The sequence below is a fragment of the Dicentrarchus labrax genome, unplaced genomic scaffold (assembly GCF_905237075.1).
Source record: "Dicentrarchus labrax unplaced genomic scaffold, dlabrax2021, whole genome shotgun sequence".
NCBI lineage: Eukaryota > Metazoa > Chordata > Actinopteri > Moronidae > Dicentrarchus > Dicentrarchus labrax.
In genome coordinates, this window is record NW_026136719.1 from 33,823,281 (window position 1) to 33,845,189 (window position 21,909).

General features: G+C 40.4%; 2 protein-coding genes across 3 annotated transcripts in view; one reads left to right on the forward strand and one right to left on the reverse strand.

Annotated features, from left to right (window-relative positions):
- Nucleotides 1-11,868: 11,868 nt before the first annotated feature.
- On the forward strand, nt 11,869-13,074 carry gjd6 (gap junction protein delta 6). Its single transcript, XM_051378998.1, has 2 exons — nt 11,869-12,370; nt 12,440-13,074. The coding sequence occupies exons 1-2, from the start codon at nt 11,869-11,871 to the stop codon at nt 13,072-13,074; spliced, it is 1,137 nt and encodes a 378-aa protein (XP_051234958.1).
- Nucleotides 13,075-13,690: 616 nt separating this feature from the next.
- sh3gl3a (SH3-domain GRB2-like 3a) overlaps nt 13,691-21,909 on the reverse strand; it is a 50,574-nt gene continuing 42,355 nt past the window's right edge. The window contains exons 7-11 of one of the 2 annotated variants that reach the window (XM_051380036.1): nt 20,980-21,083; nt 20,225-20,349; nt 20,060-20,092; nt 19,217-19,282; nt 13,691-17,861 (exon numbers count right to left, since the gene is read on the reverse strand). In XM_051380036.1, the coding sequence (XP_051235996.1) occupies nt 17,659-17,861; nt 19,217-19,282; nt 20,060-20,092; nt 20,225-20,349; nt 20,980-21,083 (531 nt within the window). In that variant the 3' untranslated portion in view covers nt 13,691-17,658. The remainder of the gene's footprint in view (nt 17,862-19,216; nt 19,283-20,059; nt 20,093-20,224; nt 20,350-20,979; nt 21,084-21,909) is intronic. The other variant, XM_051380037.1, reaches the window with a different exon arrangement.

The following is a 21,909-nucleotide window of genomic DNA, read 5'->3' on the forward strand; positions in this document are numbered from 1 at the left end:
GAGTTCCCGTCGCCTCTGCCAACAATGTCAATAGAGCGGCATACACCAAAGGCTTTATCAGTGTTGGCTTTCTCTTTCTTAATGGTGTTGTTTATGTCCAAAACAATGAATCCGTAGCCAACCGAGGTTCCTGATAGCATTAACAATGTTTGCTCTATTGTCTGTTGTGACACAAGACACCTTTTCCTCCGTGATCCCCCATCGCTGAGCGTACTATCTCAGCTCTTCGGCTAGCACCGAAAGCTGTGTGGTCATCAGGAATACAATGACGTTTCTAGACATTTTCCTTGCAGTTCCCCATCCTTTGGTGATAGTGTGCTGTGACATTCATATAGGAGTCTAGGGCTGCAGCTATCGAATATTTTGGTAATCGAGTATTCTATCGAATATTCCATCGATTAATCGAGTAATCGGATAAAACATACTTTTGCTTAATTAAAGCCCAATTTTAAATATACAATTAAAACAAGACAGATCACTTAATAATAAAAACAGTTTGTTTCCTATTTAAGAAAAATTTACATTTCTTTATTATTATACATATTATGTAAAGTAGTAAATCGTTTTCCAATATAAATAAATAAAATTACTTCATTCAAATTCACTTCATTTCCTGAGACATAAAATTAAATAAAATCAATAAAATTGTTTCCCACTTATTTTTTCTAAGTATCAAAAATAAAATAAAAATGTTGTCCAAATGTACACACACCACCAAGTTGTCCTTAATTTTAATTTAAAATGATCCCACACCTTCGACATCTTCTGTCTCTTCCAGTTACCACATTGTAAAAGTAATTAGTTACTCAGCAAAGTAACTGACGTTATTTTTTATGTCCTATAACGCTATTACATTCTATAACATCTTCTATAACGTAAAATATGTTTATAATAACTGAATGAAGAATAAAAACACTAAATACAGTATTTCAGAACATTTGGTATTTATTTGAACTCAACAGATTGCAGCCGGCCATATGCATAGAAATAATGGACAGGGGTAGCATGTTGTCAACAACATACCTTGCAATCAGTGTGTTCAGCTCGGCCCGAGTCGCCACCTGTTACTGACCCGAAAAATCAAGCTTTGCTTGTTTTAACGGAGTGGATCCGTCTCCTTCACTGGAGCTCACGCTAGCTGCATCTGGGCTTGAGGTTGGGTTAGCAGCAGCAACAAGTGGCGTGTTAGCATGTGTTGCTGTGAGGTGCTTCATAAGATTTGAGTTGCTTGAGGCAGACGTGGATAAAGTCTTTTTTCCTGGGCACAGTGCATGTTACATAAACATTCTTGCCTTTAACTTCAGTAAGCGAGAAGTAGTGTCGGTACTCCAGTTTGATATCGCTACCTTTGAATTTCCCTGGCTCGTCGCCATTGTCTCTGTCTTGTGTTTATAGTAGTTAGAGCGTTCAGTGAGACAGCGTGCAGTGAGACAGCGTGAGCAGGGCATCCACCCACCCAGCCAATCATCATCAGCACCCTGCCCTCTCCCAGCAGCTGATGTGTGGCTGTCAGAAAGCCTGACACCGCTGCGCTTCATTCACCACATTGTAGGAACGCAAGTAACGCGCCACTTTACATTCTCAGTAACGGTAACGGCGTTGCAACGATGGGAAAAGTACTTAATTAGATTACTCCGTTACTGAAAAAATAACGCCGTTAGTAACGCTGTTGCACATTGTGTCACACTAAAAAGAATTTGTACGAAACGTGAGTTTTGAATTTAATTAAACAAGGCTTTGAGGCAGAGGAAATTCCTCGATCATTTTTTGTAATTGAGTTACTCAAGGTACTCGAGGAATTGTTGCAGCCCTATAGGAGACCACTTTGGTGGTAGAGCACATGCCGTTGTCAGTGTGACAAAATCCATTGCCTCCAGCTCTTTACTTTCATCAGCCCTGACTTTATTGTACAGGCCTGGTATGGCGGTTTTTGAAAAAATATTTCCGTCCAGGAAGTGTGTATTGTTTATCAAAAGTTTTGAGCAACTCCTTGAAACACTCCCTTTCCACTGTGTGAAAATCATACAACATCTATTCTTTGCCAGATATTTAGACACAGTCAATGTGCAATTTGTCCATTGTGTACTGTCCTTCTCATATTTAGTAGTTTTGGCAAAAGCTCTAATGATTTTGGGCCAGTGAAGTGGGGCACTTCCAGTAGCAGTTAAGAGGTGGGGGTGCTTCTCTCGGTGTAATTGTAGCTTGCTCAGCGGGATGGTGTATTTGCAAACGCTTGTGCAAATTAATAGTGTTAGAAATTCAGGTAAATAACTATATTTACTATTGGCTGATAAAGCTGTTGTTGTTAGAAAGATGAATAGCTCACTTCCAACAGTGTAAAAGCCTAAATGTGTCTTGTCATCAAAGTGAGTGATTATCATAGAGCACATCACAATTATATTTGTTTTAGTATTTTAAAAGGAAAGAGAAGACACAATTAGACTTGGATAATAAATGCAGGAAAGTATTACACAGTTTGTAATAACAGGCTTATTCAGGTGTCCACCAGGTCAATTTCTAGAAAAGGCCTAGTTGTTATTGAAGATTGAATTATTGTCATTCAGACTATCACTTACACAGGACAAGTGCACAGGAGAACAAAATGATGTTGCATCCCTCTCACAAATGTAATAGAAAAATACTAAAAAATGTAATAACGTAATAAACGTAATATATGAGTCAGTGGATGTGTGTGTGTGTGTGTTGAGGGGGGATTACAGTGAGTTAAGAAGTCTGATGGCAAGTTATCAAATTAAACTTTATTTTTTGGACCCAGGGCCTCCATTCCCTCTTTGTGTGGGGACAGCGCATCTGACGAGCAGCAGCAGCCCATAAAGCGACGGAGGATGCTGGGACCAGGAGAACAACAGAGGCTGGCTACAGAGGTAAGTTGTGATGTAATTGTCAGTGTTTCCCCTAGAACTTTTTTTCAGGCCTGGTAGTATGTAGCCAAAACCAAAAACCCTGAACAATCAGCACCTTAGTAATCATATACTTGACTTGGACATAGGCATGTGTTCAGTCAGGATCACTTGCATCAAAATAGCTTTATTGCAAATTAAAGCTGATGATGTATCTTTTACAGGTATGTGATACCATCCTGATTCATGCCAAGGAGAGGTTCTCCTTCACCCAGCACCTCATCAGTGCAACACTGTTGCATGGAAAGTTGTTCCCACAACACAGTGTGAAGTTACCCGATACAGCGCTTGAAACAACTGTGGAGGCGTACCCCATGTTGAACAAGGCCAAGCTCAAAACCGAACTGTCCCTCTTGGCTTGTAGTGGTGCAGTGCACTTTCACAGAGACTGTCAGCCTCCTCAAGATCTTCATCACCACACCCATGACAACAGCTGAGTCAGAAAGGTGCTTCTCTACACTGAAGAGGATCAAGACCTTCCTGAGAAACAGCATGACACAGGATCGCCTGAATGCTCTGGCTATGCTCTCCATGGAGAAGAAACTTGTCAGGGACATTCCAGACTTTAATAAAAGGGTCATTGAGAGGTTTGCCACTCAGAAGGACAGACAGGCAAAATTCCTGTACAAATAAGATGACACACACACACACACACACACACACACACACACACACACACACACACACACACACACCACAGCACTGACCACATGTTTCTTTGTATGTAGTTGACCTTAGCATAAAAAAATATATGGTACTCTAGAAAGTCTTAATAGTGTGTTTGCTAATATTACTGTATATATGTTGTTTTGTATCAATTAATTGTTGCAGTTCTGGAGCACATTAACAATTAGTTACATTTAGTTTGATCATAAAATACTGTATGCTATTCTTCCAGTCAAAGGTTTGAGTTCAGCCACTTGATATCCATTTCTATATTATACATCCTTTATACAGTGTAAGATTTCCTATAAACTTTATAATAATTTCATGTTATTGTCCACTTTCCACTCTGTTCTGACAGCATGCCTGTTGCGTTGCCTATTTACTACCAATGGCACCATTTCATGCGCTCAACAGCGCAGCTGGACCCTCCCCCACAAGGGGGCACTGGTGTAACAGTCAACAGCCTTTCCAAAAGATGTTATGTGTAGAAATAGTCAATTGTTTACAAGTTCAGTTTAAAATGCAAATGAAAGGCTTGTGTTTATGCAATATGATGTTTATGTTTTTGTGTAGAATGCCTCAACTTTTTAATATTGGCATTAAATAATTACTGACTATTTCACTGAGCACTGGTGTCCTGCAGTTTGTCTTAAATTGTATTGCGATGGTTACAGAAACAAAAAAGTATGGCACAGCCCCACCGAGAATATTTTTCACCAGCTGCCACTGCTTAAGACGTTACTCTTTGATAAAGTTTATAGTTGCTAATATCACTGATATTATTGTAAGTGTGCCTGGAAAGAACACTACTATTATGCACCATACTTATCATTCTTCTTCCGTACATTTTTCGGCGCGCTACTCCTCCCGCAGTTTTGGTCGCACATACACAAAAAGGTACCAAAACGTGCGGCTCGGTCAGGACATTAGTGCTATGACTTTTCTAAGCGTTTCGCCAAACAGTTTACCGATAAATCGCCAAAAACCAGGCCAAAAAATTAATGGGTGTGTATTGGTAGAATTATCAACTGATTTCAACTGCCGTTCCAGTTAGAGTGGAGTGAGAGAGAAAAATTTGTCGAAAAATAAATTTGTAAACTGCTCTCAAGGCCACAAATGTCACTCCACAGAAATAGGTAAATCCGTTGGGGTCGCAGTGATACCACTGCTGAAGCTGTCAGACAAATAGTTTTGGCGGGAGACGCACTGATGCGCCAGCAACACCCTCTCACGGCCCCATCTACTCCCATATTAAATGTAGAGGACAAATCTTGAAAGGAGCTCGTTGAACCTCTTCTCTCTCAATCTCCCGAGGTCACATTTTTTAACATTAGCCACTGAAACTCAGCAGTCCTATAGTCAACAAGATGACGATGCTCACGGTCTTTTATATATTAATATATAAATAAATATAATTAATATATTTACAATTAATTAATTATAATCTATACTGTTGGTAATACTGTAACTATGATTGACTCAATCACAATCACAGTCACAATCAATCAATCTAAGTCAATAAGTAATTAATTACAATCAATCAATCAATCAATCAATCAATCAGTTTGTGTTAACTAAAAATGTAATTAAAACAGTAGTAAAGTAACAGGCTACAGTTAAAACAAGTAGTCTGTTGTCAATATAACAGTAATAACAAATTATTAAATATAATATATAATATATATAATATTAAAATATATTAAAATTAAAATAAAATAGATAGATAAAACTGTAAATGTGTGTGTGTGTGTGTGTGTGTGTGTGTGTGTGTGTGTGTGTGTGTGTGAGTGTGTGTGTGTGTATATATATATAAAAAAAACAAAAAAACAACAACAACTAAAACAATCAATTATTTTATACATTTATCTGAGTTTCCACTGGTTGTCCTCAGTTCGTGGCATGAGGAGACATATTTTGCTGCAATAATTTGACTTTTTTGGCATTTCTCCCAGTAAATAGGGGAGTTTCTGTGTGTCTGATAATAATTCGTATTCGGGGTATATTTGGGAAATGTTTGCAAAGTGTTTTTCTCTTAAGGTTTTATATTTAGGGCATGAGGTTAGAAAATGCAGCTCTGTCTCTACCTGTCCTCTGTCACACTGGGAGCAGAGTCTCTCCTCTTCTGGTAGCCAGTTCTGTCTGTGGCGACCCTTTTCTATGGCCAGGCTGTGTTCACTCAGTCTGTACATTGTCAACATTTTTCTTAGTTTAGGACATTTTATTGTAAAATGATTGGTAATTTGCCAGTGTGAATTCTCTTTTTAGGGTCAGATAACATTGTAATTTACTTTGTGTTTTGGTCGTTTCTTTACAGTATTCAATATATTTTTCTTTTTGCTTGTTGATAATTTGGTTTGGTCTGATTGAGTTGGTGTTGCTGTCCTGAGGCTGTTGGGGACATGTTACTGCAGAGAGCCTCAGGACCAGCTGGCTGAGGGGACTCCTCTCTGGTTTCAGCTCCTGGTATGTTAGGGCTTTGTGATGGTATGTCTGGGGGTTAACTGATTTTAAGTGATTGTAAAATTGTGTTGATCTTTTCTGTATTTTTAGTAGGAGGGGGTATTGGCCGAGTTCCGCTCTGCACAGATTATTTGGTGTTTTTCTCTGCACCTGCAGGATGCTCTTACAGAACTGTGGAAAGATTCTATGATTGTTTTGTCCCATTTGTCAAATTCATTATTTAGTTTTGGTCCCCAAATTTCACTGCCATATAGAATTATTGGTTCTACTACAAATTGGAAAATTTGAAACCAGATTTCGATTCAAATTCTCTCTCTCTCTCTCTCTCTCTCTCTCTCTCTCTCAGTACTGGAAGTGGCAGCAATCCATTTAGCAGGGATTTGTGGCTGTGATTCCTCGTATTTCTTCATATGGACAATGTTGACAATGAGTCATCCTTTTTGTGGTTTTCCATAAGTGTTTATTATTGTGAGTGGACCCAATAAATCAGCTTCCAAATTCTCTCCCTTTCTTTGTTCTTTTTTTAGCAAACATTCCACAAGGCTTTTATCTCCTGTTGATAACTTCCACCCTATTGGCCTGCACGTACACATGTTTGAGGTGTGTAGTTGGACTGTATACATCCTCGTTTCCAGCCAGTGTGTTGAGGGGTTCATCACTTATGGTTGCCGAAGCTGCTCATACTGCAGGAAAATGCCACCATACCTTGCCACTAGGTCAGAATATCAGCCCCCCCTTCCATACATGAGATAGTAAGGAGAGTGTATTGTGGTTATTTGTTGTTCCAGTCTGTTTGGTTGTCCTGCACCATTTTTTCAGCCGTGGAATTATACAAATATAAGATTTATTTTAATATATGCTATATAGGTATATAATAAGTGTATTTTCACTCTTGATTTTTACATTAAACTTTTCCACTAAATAATTTGTTTGCAGGTGGTACAGTGTGCAGTCCAAGCTGATCTTGAATATGCATTGGATATGAAAATGAATGAAGTTGTTCAATGAAGATGGTGAATAACAATGCCTATAACCCCTGTGCAAAGTGCTGGGATATTAGTCCTTTAGTCCATATTGGCCATTGGTGATGTGTACAAAATCCTCACCCAGTGGATAAATTATCCGTTCTAAGTATCTTTCCTGTTCAGTGTCTTTCTTTATCTTGTGTGTGGAGTATGATATAATTGGCCCTCTTAATACTACTTTCCCTGTTTCCCAAAATAGTGATGGTGTTATTTCCAGTGAATCATTTATTTTGAGGAAGGAAGCCCACTGTCTTAATCATCAAAGTCAGGGTCATCAAGCAAGGAGATCACCATCTGTTGCATGGTTTGCAAGACTGGTTAATATTCCAGGTGAAGGAGCATGACTTCTAATAGTGAGTATATCTGAGATTTTGGAAATAATTGAGTTGCTAGTTAATTCAATTGAATTCAATTTTATTTGTATAGCACCAAATCATAACAGAAGTTATCTCAGGACACTTTTCAAATAGAGCAGGTCTAGACCGAACTCCTTATAACATTATTTACAGAGACCCAACAGTACCACCATGAGCAAGACCTTGGCGACAAGGGCAAGGAAAAACAAGGTGACTCTTTGTCAGCCTAGCTACATTGCTGAAGAAGAACCTGGGGTTGCTTGGACTTGACTTGTGGGAAGACTTTTAAATGTTCAATATCAATGCCATATGATAGAAAGAGGACAAGAGTGTGATTAAAACAATGGATGGGTTTATTTACACTCAGAAGCCAATTGAGTATTAATGATATAAATGCATTACTAAGGCTGTCATTGTCAACATCCACATGAATATTAAAATCACCTACAATAATTACTTTATCTGATTTAAGGACTAAACTTGATAAAAACTCTGAGAATTCAGATATAAAATCAGAGTACGGTCCAGGAGCGCGGTACACTATAACAAATAGAACTGGCTGCAGTGTTTTCCAGTTTGGGTGAGAGAGACTAAGAACAAGGCTTTCAAATGAATTATAACTTAGTTTAGGTTTAGGGTCCATTAAAAGGCTCGTATTATATATGGCTGCTACTCAGTGGCCGGCGTCTCCCTTAGGGATAGGGTGAGAAGCTTGGTCATCCACGAGGGACTCAGAGTAGAGCCGCTTCTCCTTTGCATAGAAAGGAGCCAGTTGAGATGGTTCGGGCAAGGGAAGTTTGGGGTCCTCTGCTGGACTTGCTACCCCCGCGACTCGATCCCGGATAAGCGAAGATGAGATGAGATGAGAGATGCTACTCCACCTCCTCGGCCGGTGCCTCGAGGAATGTGAGTATTAATATGACTGGGGGGGGTTCACTTAGGCTAACATATTCATCATGGCACAACCAGGTCTCAGTAAGACAAAGTAAGTCAATATCATAATCTGATATTAATTCATTCACTAAAACAGCTTTAGAGGACAGAGACCTGATATTTCATTCTTTTATTTTGTGCTACTGAGGAGTTAGTTTTCTTTTTTATTAGGTTTTTATGATTAATTCCTTCTTGTTTTTATTTCTTTAAATAATTTAGGTGGTCAGGGGACAGACACAGTCTCTATGGGGTTTTGGGTGGGTGACTGTTCTAAAGAAAGCGCAGAGAAGTGTGTAAGACAGCAGCTCTGCTTCCTGGTCCTAACTCTGGACTGTCAGGTTTTAGGATCAGAAATAAACATAGTCATATTTCTAGATAAGACAGCCGCTCCGTCCAAAGTGGGATGGATGCCACGGCTGTAGCTCAGAGGAAGAGCTGGTCGTCCACTAATCACAAAGTTGTTGGTTCAATCCCCGGCTCTTGCCGCTACATGTCGAAGTATCCTTGAGCAAGGTCTTTGCCATCGCTGAGTGAATGTGTGTTAAAGGGTGAATGTGGCACGTAGTATAAAAGTGCTTTGAGTGGTGGGAAGACTAGAGAAGCGCTACTAGGCCTATACAAGTAGCCTACAGGTCAATTTACCATTACCATCTCTCCTAAGAAGGAAGAAGTACTCAGTACGGGAATAGAAGTGATGAACTGGTGAAAAGAATGAGAATTCTCTGGCAGTCGGGTGTTTTAATCGCCAGCCAACATTACAACGTTACATTTAATGGGATCATTCACCTCTATGGGTTTATACTGAGTTTTCGTCCTTTTATAGAGGACCTTTCACACAACATAAAGTAAAACAAATGAGACCCACAGAGATATGGAGCAATAATGCACTCACGCATTTTGTGATGCTTTCATACCAGATTAGTATTGGAAAGGATTGCATGCTAAGGCTTTTCTTCTCTACAGTGAGCCCCAGTAGCACTGGTATGAAACTCCAAGACTTTGCCTCTTGTGAAGGTTGAACAACCTTTGCAAGATGATGCTGCTGCTCAGCATGCTTTCTATGGCACTCGTACTAGAATCATCAACATTGCATAAATATTTGAAATTATATTTAAAAACTCAATAATGCAGTGGATACAGTGCTGCTGTGTGCTTTGCTTTACTTTTTAAACGGTAACTCTCTGCCCTTCGTTTCAGAAGACAACGCAGATTTTTGTGTTTTTGAAGTTAGGAGGTTTTTCAGCGTTAAGTCTAGAATTCCTTTCACTTTCCAAGGATCCATCACTATTTGATTGCTTGCTGACGCGTATTTTCTGCTGAACAAAAGACCTAACACCTGCCCCATTCTGCTTTTATACTCACTCGCCTGTGCCAGATGTTGGTGATTGCTTGATCTTAAGGCTGAACATAATTTAGAAAAAATGTGGGCGCGGATATTAGTCAAATCAGGTTTATTCATATAGCATTCCACCAATTGAGCCAAATAACTCTGTTAACTAGAACTGGGATAAAATGATTTAATTGTGGGGCCCCTTATAGCTCACCTATTAGAGCTAGCACCCCATGTACTGAATTAAGTACATTAAGTACAAGTAAATTAAGTCACCAGCCATATTCTGGTAATATGTTTTTTAAAATAATATTCAGTTAACTATATGTCCTGGCAAGTCCTAAAGTCTTCCAACCATCAGGGAGGTGAAAATACCTGCATGAGAGGGGTCTGAGAGAGTTCTAAGGGGCCTGAGGATGGAAGTCTACGTGCTGCAGTTGGACCCTTTTGGCAGAAGCAGGTTTTCTGGGGCAGAGAGTAACCCTCTTTGGTGTGGATTCGGGCTTTGTGACCTTTCAGACCATTTACATGCACAAACAAATATATGTATATATATAATATATGTGTGTGCGTGTATATATATATATATATGTGTGTGTGTGTGTGTGTATATATTGTATATATAACTATATAGAAATATCCAGTCTTCTCTCTGATGGTCTTGTTTGTTTATGTAGGTCATATAGAGGCATCAGTATTAAATTGTGACTCTATGTCAAGTTATGTCTTAAATGGCGTACAGCAGACTGGTCAAAACAGTAGCACATTTATCTATTGGTGAATTTAATTTACTTTGTAACATATTTATTTTGACTAGCTAATGTTGTGAGTACTGATTTTGGACTATTGACATCGATAAAATACATTGAATCAAGCAAATGTTTTGTACATTGTTCATGTGTATGTTTGCATTTGACAAAAAGCGTCCCTACAAATGTTATGTAGGTACAATGTACAAAATTTCTGCCCACCCTTTTGTGTGTCAAAGAATCATACAAATGAGCTTTTAGACAGTCTCTCTGTAGAGGTAACTGTGGTGTTGCACTCATATGTGCACAAGAGAAATAACAGAACACCTGGCCAATCCGCTATCAAAAAGGCAGTTTCACACGATGATTGAACCAGCACTTCATTCAACGCATACCAAGGCCTTCAGAATATAAAGTATAACATGTGAGTTCAATTACGTTTTATATAATGCTGCACCAAATGTTTCTGTTCATGTCATAAATAGAAAGTGGGCAGAGCTCTGAGCCAGACTCAGACAGGGCTTGCCAGGACTGTTTGAAGTAAGGAAAGGGGTCACTGAGTGTTTTATCTGGGGGACACACCGATTCAATGCTAGCAGACCTTTCAAGGGTCTTTTTTTAAAACACAGATAAGAGGATCGGCAAGTGGCTGGAGAAGAGCAGTCAAAACAAGCCCTGGAACAGACAACCTCAGCCGACACCAGACAGCTCTGGGAAGCCTCGTTTTCACCAGTCCAACCTTGTGTCTTCATTATTTTTCTCATGTCATGTATCCTGACACAAACATCTGTCTTTTTGTATTTAACAGCATCCAGTGTGTGTCCACTATCTTACAGTGAGCATGCTCTTCTGTACTGATCATTTAAAATATGCCTCCCCATTGAAGGAAGAGTCCATTAGCTTTCAGAGGACTAATCCGTGGAGAATGCTCTATCAGTCAGCACTATCAGCAGCTCCTTCAGAAGAGGAAGGGTGATGTCTCTCAGTTTTAAAATGGATCCTAAAAGACAAGAGAGAAGTGAGTGTGCCAAGTGACTCATGTCAAGTGGACATCCTTATCTAGGAAAGATGGGGTGTCTCTCTCTCTTGCAGTGGCTCCACTGCTCTCAAGGCAGCCAGGCAGTGCTGGTGAACTCTCAGGCAGAGAGGAAGTCTGCTGTACTAGGGAGGGTAGGCACTCTGATTTTAGAAGAATGACTAAGAAATGAGAAGTAAGAGTTTCTAGAATTGGGGGGAAAACTCAAGAACAGAGCGTGGTGTAGATTAGATGGGATAGCCCAGACTGGGTCTTCTGCAGGATGGTTTAAGATGTCAGCAAGTCCAACAGGGTAGGAGTTCAGGAGGAGGAGAGGTGGACCAGTCCAAAGCAGACTGCTCTTCTCCAGGCAGCTCGTCCCTCCTCGAGACAGCCTGCAGCCACAAGCCACCATGACGGAGTGGACCCTGCTCAAACGCCTCCTGGATGCTGTTCACCAGCACTCCACGATGATCGGTCGCCTGTGGCTCACTGTCATGGTCATCTTCCGGCTGCTTATCGTCGCCGTGGCGACTGAGGACGTGTACACCGATGAGCAAGAGATGTTTGTGTGCAACACGCTGCAGCCAGGGTGCTCCACCGTCTGCTATGATGCGTTTGCACCCATTTCACAACCTCGCTTCTGGGTCTTCCACATCATCAGTGTCTCCACACCTTCCCTCTGCTTCATCATCTATACATGGCACAACCTGTCCAAGCTGCCCCACAACACCACCAAGAGGCAGGGGCAAGGAGTAAGGGATATCCCAGGGCAGGAAGGCCCAGATGTAGGGCAAGGCGGTGGACAGGAGATGTATGATCGGAGCTGCGACTCAGACAGCTGCTCCATCCACTCCCATAAGCATCTAGGCCATAGCCTGGCAGATGTGCTGGAGGGCATCACTGCCCAGAACCTCCAGAGGGGAGACCCTAACAACATGGTGTCCTTGAGTCACGCCAGAGCATGCACCTTCAGGGAGGGGACTGCAGACGGTCACGTGGTCTCTGGAGGGGTTCTGTCTAAATGTTATGTCTTCCATGTGTGTTTACGGGCTGTTCTGGAGGTGGGCTTTGTCCTCGCCCAGTGGAAGTTGTTTGGCTTCCAGGTGCCAGTGCATTTCCTTTGTACCTCAGCCCCCTGCAGCCAGCCCGTGGACTGCTACGTATCCAGGCCCACGGAGAAGACCATCTTCCTGATCTTCATGTTCTGTGTGGGTGTTTTTTGTATCCTGCTCAACCTGCTGGAGCTCAACCACTTGGGCTGGAAGAAGATCCGGCAGGCGGTGAGGCTGAGGGAGAGTGCATCCTGGGGACGTTGTCCAGGTATGAGGAGGGGATATGAGACCTTCCCTCCAGACAGCCCTTCTCTCACATCCTCTTTAGGCTTCAGGGATGTGACCAGCACCACCTCCCTGCCCACTCTGGACCTGGTGGTGGGTCACAAGCCTGAATGGACCTGTGCTGTAAACTTTGGCAGGATAAGGGAACCTGAGGGGGTCAGAGAAACAAAACAGGGGCAACCAAAGAGACAGGACTCCCATAAAGGAGAAAGGCAGCCTCTGAAGAGTAAGAGAGAGATCAGAGGCTCCAAGCAGAGGAGTACCGAGGTCTGGATATAGTCTACGACCCCTTGGGAAGCATGCCCTTATTTGTGTAGACCCATGGATCTCACTTTGGAATTCAAAGTGTCCGCAGCAAATGTCACCATTTAAATGAATGGTTCACCCAATATTTGTTCTAACTTACCTTTACTTGAATGTAGACCAGGACATTGTTTCAATGAAATATACACTACTGGCAAATTTCTATAACTACGTTTTTATTGTACACCACAAACTAATTTCACCTCAGTTTACTGACATGGAGGCAGAAATCCTGGAGACAGATATCTTAAAGCCTGGACATATAAAAACAAAACTATCTGCATGGCTAGACACATGGGTGATGAGGTTGGGCTCACAGTTGGCAGCTCTTCCACAGCAAACTGGGAAACCATTTCTCCGGAGCTGGCTTTGTGCAGGGGGAACACGGTCAGGTTAAAACATGAAAGGGGCTGTAGCTAAGCTGTTGACACAAAGTTGGCAGCACACTGTTGTTTGAAATATTGTTGTGTGCTGTAACATTAAAAATTCCCTTCATTGGAAAAACAGCCACATAACAAAAGTACACACATTATATTGGCCGTACAGTGTAACTCACAGATCAAGATGCACACAAACAACGCACACGTGAATGGTGGCTTGATATTTCCTTGTCATTTATTTACGCAATATATTTATTCATATATTCATTTACAACATCTATAAAACACCTTTTGCATAAATTATGCTACTGAAAAAATTAAATACAGGACTGCGCAGCTAGTTTCCTTTGCCTAGAAGTTGTAAAATGAATACTGAGGAGAGACTTTTGTGGACTGCAAAGGCAAACAGAGGTACATTGTTGAGAGAGATCTTGTTTTAGTGTATCAAACAGTCATTTATACTGTGGGGCTAACTGCAAAAAATTATAGTTTAAAAGAGTTATCCTGCATTCAATCTTAAATATGTCCACTTGTTTCATGATTGACTGCATTTAGAACAGTTGTTGTTTTCACTTGTACTGAATACAGGATTTAACCTCCTGATGGACATTCCTTTCTGTAATGTATTTTGACTGTGTTGCAGATAGCACCCTGTGCTAAGAGCTCCCCAGTATCCAACATCCATAATAACAATCTTTGTGAAAAAAAAAAAAAAAAGGAGAAAGAATCATCATGCAACATGACACCTAAGCAACTGCAAGCTAACAGTAACTAGCCAATACATTTTCTTTATTTTCTCTCTATTCTGTATAAAGTTGGTCCACATACGATAAAAGATGAAAGAAAATAACGTGGATTAGGAATGCAATGAATGAAAGGAAACCATATTTATATCAGAGCAGCAGAGTGGTGAGTATGACACGAATCTGTTGGAATTGGTTCTGTGGAAATGTATCATGAATTTGAACTAGTTGAGTTTGTATCAACAGCATGTTAAAAGCCAGGAGCTGATCAGAAAACATTGAGTCCTCTTATTAAAACATGATCAAATAAACCTATAAAACAAGGGGCCATTACAAATCAAGTTTAAAATAAAAGCCTGATTTTCTTTGCAGTTGAGGGAAATAAAGGCCTCTCAGAGAATTTACTGTGATTGACCTCTTGCACCCTTTTGTCTGGCAGCATTTCACTGAACATCCACTGTCAGGAGACAGCTGCTTATCAGGCTGTTGAGGTGTTTTACTGACTCGCGCTAAATGAACAGGTCTATCAGCACAACCACACAGTAACTGCAGGCCTTTACTTATCCTATGGCTTATCGCTAGCTAACCAAAGAGCTGGAACAAGGATCATCTACTTCCACAGACTCATCCCATTTAAGATGTGACACAACCATATTTCCAGTCTACGTTACAATAATTGAGAGAGTGGATTCAACATAGCACAGTACAAAGAACATCTGTGGTTATATAAATCTAAGTATTTTTTCATTTTGACTTCACGTATATATCTGATATGGTAGTGATTCTAACCCCGTTGTGAATAACACAAAGTGCAACGCTGAAGAAAAAAAAAAACATCAACAAACAAAAAAGGTGCGTATCCATAAACGCATATGGTACAGTAGGTAGTTTCTAAAGCTTCAGTGCAATACAGACATTTCAAAAAGCACTTTCATATGATTTCAGTGTGACAAGGCATTCATCCCTATTTTGACACAGAGCGGGCGGTACGGTCCATATATTATGTCACAATAAGTCAGAGCATGTAAACAGAGAGAGAGAGAGAGAGAGAGAGAGAGAGAGAGAGAGAGAGAGAGAGAGAGAGAGAGAGAGAGAGAGAGAGAGAGAGAGAGAGAGAGAGATCCTCACAATCGAAACATTGTCGTGTTCTGATACACTTTAGAGCACAGCAGGCAAACAGGCAAGAGGAGAGAGGACGTCAACAGGAAGGTACAGAGTTACGACACAGGACGGGCCGACCTGAACAAACAAGTAACACACGTCACATACTGTCTAGCACTATCCCAGTGGAATGTGAGGCTGACTTTTAGTGGTGTGATTGCTGTTCAAGAGCCGTGGCTTGAAATGTTCACAAAATAAAAGTGTGTCTAAAATAAATAGCGATGGAATGTTTGTGCAGAGCGCCGTCGAGCTAAAGCCTACATCGATCAAAGGTTTGATTTCACATTTTAAATGATGATTCTGGTTTATAACAGCTTGGCCGTTGTTTTAGGAATTTTGGCCATCATTTCCATCAGTTTTGAGAGCATTGTACTCAGCAAAGTGGCTGACAGGTTAGAAACACAAGCAGTCAGACAATCCCAAAGGGCATAAACAGATTATCTAATGCAGTGATTCCCAACATTTTCCTTAAGGGAGCCCTTTCCTATCATTAAGTAAACTGACTCAGTGACATATTTTATGTATATTTCATATTATATTCAATGCATCACAATAACAGTTGTTCACTGTTTACTCTGATCCCGCATTGGAAACGTTCAAAGATTAGATTTTAAATAATAATCTAAACTTTAAATATAATTTGTTTTTTTCAGATAAATGAGAGTTGGGAAGCAGTAATCTAAACAACGTCTTTGAAAGTGAGCACGCCTGAGACATTCATAACAATTCTTGATTGCACCAGAACAGTGTTCACGTCTATGCCATGGTCGGCAGGTCAAAGATAAATCAGGAAGTTGTGAACAGTGATGGATGTTCACAACAGACAGTTTGGGTATTAACTTTTTACCTTTTCACTTAATTTTCTCTCTTTAACCTGGAGGTTTGTCTAAAGCAGAAACAGTTTGTATTTGGCTACTACGGGGTAGAACACCACAACAAACTGCTTATGACACATGTATTATGACATATTATAACTTTATGTCTTCTAACGCTGTCTGTCTGCTGTTTGGTGTACAGGCCTGACCCACTGTTGGTATTAAAATATTGTCTGCTGCGGTGCTTCTTTTAAGCAATGACACCCTGTTCCCAATCTAAACTTACAGAGTACATTGTAATAACTACTGATTTAAATGATGGCCAAAACTACGAGAAGAACAAAGCTGGAATAAACTGGAATTATCCTTGAACTTTGGCAAGACTTGACTTGAAGGCTTCACAAAGCGCCATATACAAAAAAGTGAGACTTTTGTTTTATTCTCTAAACACAAGATACTTTTTTTTTTTTAAATATAAAGCAAAACCAGAGGAATACAAGGCTGTGGCAGCCATGTTGTTTTTCTTAAACATACAAGCTGGCCATCAAAGGGTCAGTTCACCCAAATTAAAACAAACCATATTTTGTTAGCCACATCTTGAATTTTTTAATTTCTATTTAATCCTGTGAGAGCCACGAATGAAATCCCATTCATCCCCATTGTATTAGGGTGGAGCCAAAAACCTCACAGACAAATATCTCAAAACTTGGACAAATAAAACCAGAACTATGTGCATGTCTTGATAATATTTGGGTGAACAGCTCTTAAACATCAAGCTGATTCATGTTTCTACTTGGATTATGTTAGCTTCTTAGCTTGCTTGTATGTAGTCACAATCCAGAGCTCCATGACAGTTCAGGCAATCATATAAAGGGATTTGTGGTGCAAATACAAAGCCTTTTTCATTTTTGGCGTAACTATATGACAATGTAATGGGATTGAAAATATCCTGAAATGTTCCTATTGTGACGATATTGCAAATAAAAGTATAGAAATTCTTTGTAGTGACTAACAATGCAGTCAAGATGTCCACTTCTAGCAGAGTTGAGGAGCCTCAGTTTGTGATGAGTGGGCAAAAACAGGCAGACAGCTCAACAAGAGAAACTTGGATAAACAGGGAGCAGCGTCAACTGAAGTACTGACGGGATGGAGTTTGATGACTTTTTCACCTTGGTCAGACCAATCAGGAAGTGTCCCATTTAATGGCTTGGGTTGGGTCAGTTGGCTTCAGGTTCATAAATATTAACAGAGAAAACAACAGTGACTTTGATCTTAAGTTGGCTTGAGACAAATCTACTACCTCTCTGGCTCGGTTTAAAAATCAGAAGACAGACATTTTTGTTCAGCTTCGGGGTGAGCTGGCCCCTGTGTGTTTCCAGGTGAGTCCAGAGTCGAGCTGAGGACAGAGGCTGAGTGTGATGAGGCAGGAGGGAGTCCGCAGAGGACTCGAGGTGCCGGTCTTCACTGAGGCAGGGGGACGATGACCTCCACATAGTTGATGGGGAAAAAGCCGGACTCACCATTGATCATGCCCTCGTACCAGTTCTCGTCTATCTGGTTGGTGAGGATGATGATGTCGCCCTCCTTGAAGCCCAGCTCTCCCTCGTTCTCTGGCTCAAAGTCGTAGAGGGAGCGACAGCATGGCTGGTCCAAAACCTCTGACTCTGCACCACAGGAACAGATTGTAAAATGATTGCAAATTAATGACAAGAAATGGTTTCTTTCCTACCTTACCTGAAGTGTACAGTTTACACCAAAGCCGCAACTAATGATCACTTACATTATCAAGTCATTTTTCATTTATCGATTGAGATGTGGTTGAAAGTCTCAAAAAGCTAATAAGACAACCTTGATTCAATGGCGGTGCTCAGTTGTCAATACACAGCATTAATACTGAGCCATCTCCTTGACAACTGTACAAAGTCCATCTGCTGGTGAAGATCGTGAGATGTGGTTAAAAAGCTCGTAAGTGGACCTTAAGACAGATGAAGACCATGAGATACAGTTGAAAGCTCAGAAGAAAGCTAGTAGTGGACCTTGAGTCGATGTGGTTTGCTCATTTGTCAGTACTCAGTACTAATACTAAGCCAACTCCATCTACTGATGAAGACCATGAGATACAACTGAAAGCTCAAAAGAAAGCTAGTATGTGGACCTTGAGTGGATGGGGTTTGCTCATATGTCAGCCCTCTCCATGAAAACTGAGAAAACATCAACTGATCAGGACAAAGAGATATAGTTGAAAGTTCAAAAGAAAGGTAGGAAGATGACCTTGAGTGAATGGGGTTTACTCAGTTGCTAATACTCAGTTCTTACACTGAGCCATCTCCATGACAACCGAGCAAATCCATCTGCTGATGCAAATTGTGAGGTGTGGTGAAAAAAGCTAATAAGTGGACTTTAAGTTCATTTTAATTTTAACTAAGACTTTTTAAAGATGTGTTTGTGGCATCTCTTGAGCAACTCCATCTACTGATGAAAACCATGAGACAGTTGAAAGCTTGTTAGTGGACCTTGAGTACTAATACTGAGCCATCTCCATGAAAACTGAGCAAACTCCATCTGCAGATAAAGACCTTGAGATGCAGTTTAAAGTTCTAGAAAATGACAGTAAGTTTACCTTGAGTCACACTACAGTTTCTAAGATCATGGATGAACCTCACACTACATTTAAACTGCCCAACCTGCATTTTTTTCTATTTTTTAAAATATTATGTTCCCAACTATGTATAATTTGAATTTGAATTTAACTTAATCATCTGTTATGTTCTATGTGTGTGTAGAATTAATGGGTAACAACTTTCTTTTCATTGTGCTACCTTGGTTGTATAATGACAAAATAAATGACCTTGTACCTTGTATGATATATGATTCATATGAATCCAGCTGTTATTGTTTCTTAATACAAGATTCATTCATCATAAAAATTAACTTAACTTTCTTTCTGTTAACTTTCTGTCAATTACGCTTTTCAGAACGGATGTACACAGACGTGAATTCAGAGGTGTGTGTTACTCACGGTGAATATTGCCATTTGTAGTGGGGCTCTCAGGCCATGACAGTGGAACAGAGGATATATGATCAGCTGGGTGAGATGTAAAGACAAATGAGATGGTGTTGAGCACAAGATAACACAAAACAATGCACACACTGCGTATATGATGAAGAAATCATCCCGAATGTGGCCTTTGAATCTACAGCGCATCCCTCCATACTTCAAGTAGAGTAGTTGTGTCTGACTTTGACCGGTATACTGCCACATTCTCCTTTTCAACCACATGTGAGCACTGAATCCACTTAAAAAGGTAGTCAAAAATGCATCAGCAAAAAAATAAATATAATGAATCACAAAACTGCCACATGAGAGCACAACAGCGGTAGCTCAAATCATACCGTAATCATATTGTATAATAATCACATTGTACCGTATCATAATCGCATCATACAGTAATCGTATGGTACCGTGTAATAATCACATCGTGTACGGGGCTTGAAAATTACAGACTGGATCCTTTATCAACAGACAGACTTACCTTTTTTCCACTTGAAGTATTTTTTAACTATTAAAATGATTGTTGTTGTTGAGTCTAGATGTGATCTTTTGTTGCAGAAAACTAAGATCAGGTGTGGAACTGAATGTGGAACAGATGAAATGTTCAGTTTCCAAAGATGGAACTATTCTAAAACAGTGGACATGGTAATCTGCATTTGGTGAGGGAGGAGAAACAGTTGGTTTACATGTGATCGAGCCACATCTGGATATGAGAGACATTATTTCCAGGTGGAGGGGAGCACACATATTGTAACCCAACCTAAAGGATGAAAACGTTACATGTGAACACTGTATAAAAGGAATACCTACTTTTCCCATTGACTGTGTGGCTGATCTGGATATCTGTAAGGGATAACAGAAACAAAGTGTAAACTACAACTGAAAGCAAATAATGAAGATGGGACTGACAGAGAAACTGACAGAAAAGAAAGCAGAAAGACAGATCAAATAAAGACAGATATGTGGCAGCTGTACCGGTAGATTTGAGCGAGGAGCTGTAGGAGAGGCCGTTGTGCTGACTGTTGTCCAGGGTCTCCATGCTGCTCCTGATGGACGTTGGTTTGAATTCCCTCTTGGGCCGGCTGCTGGCTGTGGATATCCTGGGATGAAAAGGTAGCAGGGTGATGCTTGACTAATTTATTGATAATTTATAACTACAACTGTACAATACTGACTTAGAGCAGACCAAACAATGTTGGCGGATCCTCTAACTGTACGCTACTCTGTCCGACAGATGCACTCTACACTGAGTTTCACTGAGTTATTGACGCAAGGCTTGTTCCCCCCCAATACTCGTAGTCTAATTCAAATTAACCTAACAATACATACATGCCCCGACCCATGAACGGCTCCATCCCTAGAGTCAACTGTAACTTTGCTGACCAATGTTGATGTTTTTTAAGATTGTTTCATTTCATGATTTTGCTTAAATTCAATAAGAAGAGAAAAGAGCAAAGGAATGTAAAGTATGTTAAAATCACTAAACCTAGTGTGGATGTCAGTGTGCCTCCAATATTCCTCCAAAATGCCATGCAGGTCACATGCCATGAAGCTGTACCACATTCAAGTACACAGACACTTTAATTTCGTAACGTACGGCTCAAAGACCTGCTTTCTATGTGAAATGACTTTTTGAACGGCAGAACCAGAATGAGGCTGTGATTCCCTCACGGAGGATGAACACTGTGAAGTAAATACTGGCAGCAAAGTGAAGCCAGCACACTGCTTACGTCTTCTGGAGCTTTTTGCTGAGCTCCTCCAGAATTTCACACGACTGTCGGTGGTACTCTACTGCCGCCTCAATCAGTGCCGACAGCTGGCTCACCTGCTCCACCTATTGGCCACAACCCAATGCATGCAACACACAAATACACACACAAACACAAACACAAACACACACACACACACACACACACACACACACACACACACACACACACACACACACACACACACACACACACACACACACACACACACTAATTAATTACCCTCCAGCAAAGTGACATAACTCATTTAAAAAACACTGTAATGATTATGATGAGCAGAAATTCAATAAAAAAAAACACCATTAATAGTAATGATTTGACTTTGTATATACTGAATGTCAGTACAGTGTAAAACTATATCTATGCCTGTCTGGTCATGTGTTGGTATAAAACTTTAAAACTTTACATTTTCTACATATCTACCTCAGATAATACATTTGTTATGTACAGTGTTACGTCATGCCAATAAAGCCATTTGAATTGAACTGAAGTGCAGAAATCTGGAGGAACAACTGTAGAAAAAATATAATGTGCCTTCAAATGATCTTTTATAGTATACAAATTACACAATTACATCTTTCTTGCCATAGTTGCAGCAGATAAACTTGATGAACATGGTATGTTGGGTATGAGGTAATCAGGGCCTGAAATGTATGAAGTGTTTCACAGTATACTATAGAACTAAAGACACTAATGCCCCAGAGTAGGACTACTTATGAAGCTTCCTACACTTTCATTATCTGTAACTGCTGATCCTTTGCAGGGTCGCAGGGGGCTGCCGCAGATCCCAGCTGACATTGACCTGTCCACAGTCAACAGTTCCTCACAGGGCTGACACTCTTTATTAGAAAATTAATTGGAATGTGGTTCATTTTTGAAGTGTTATGACCT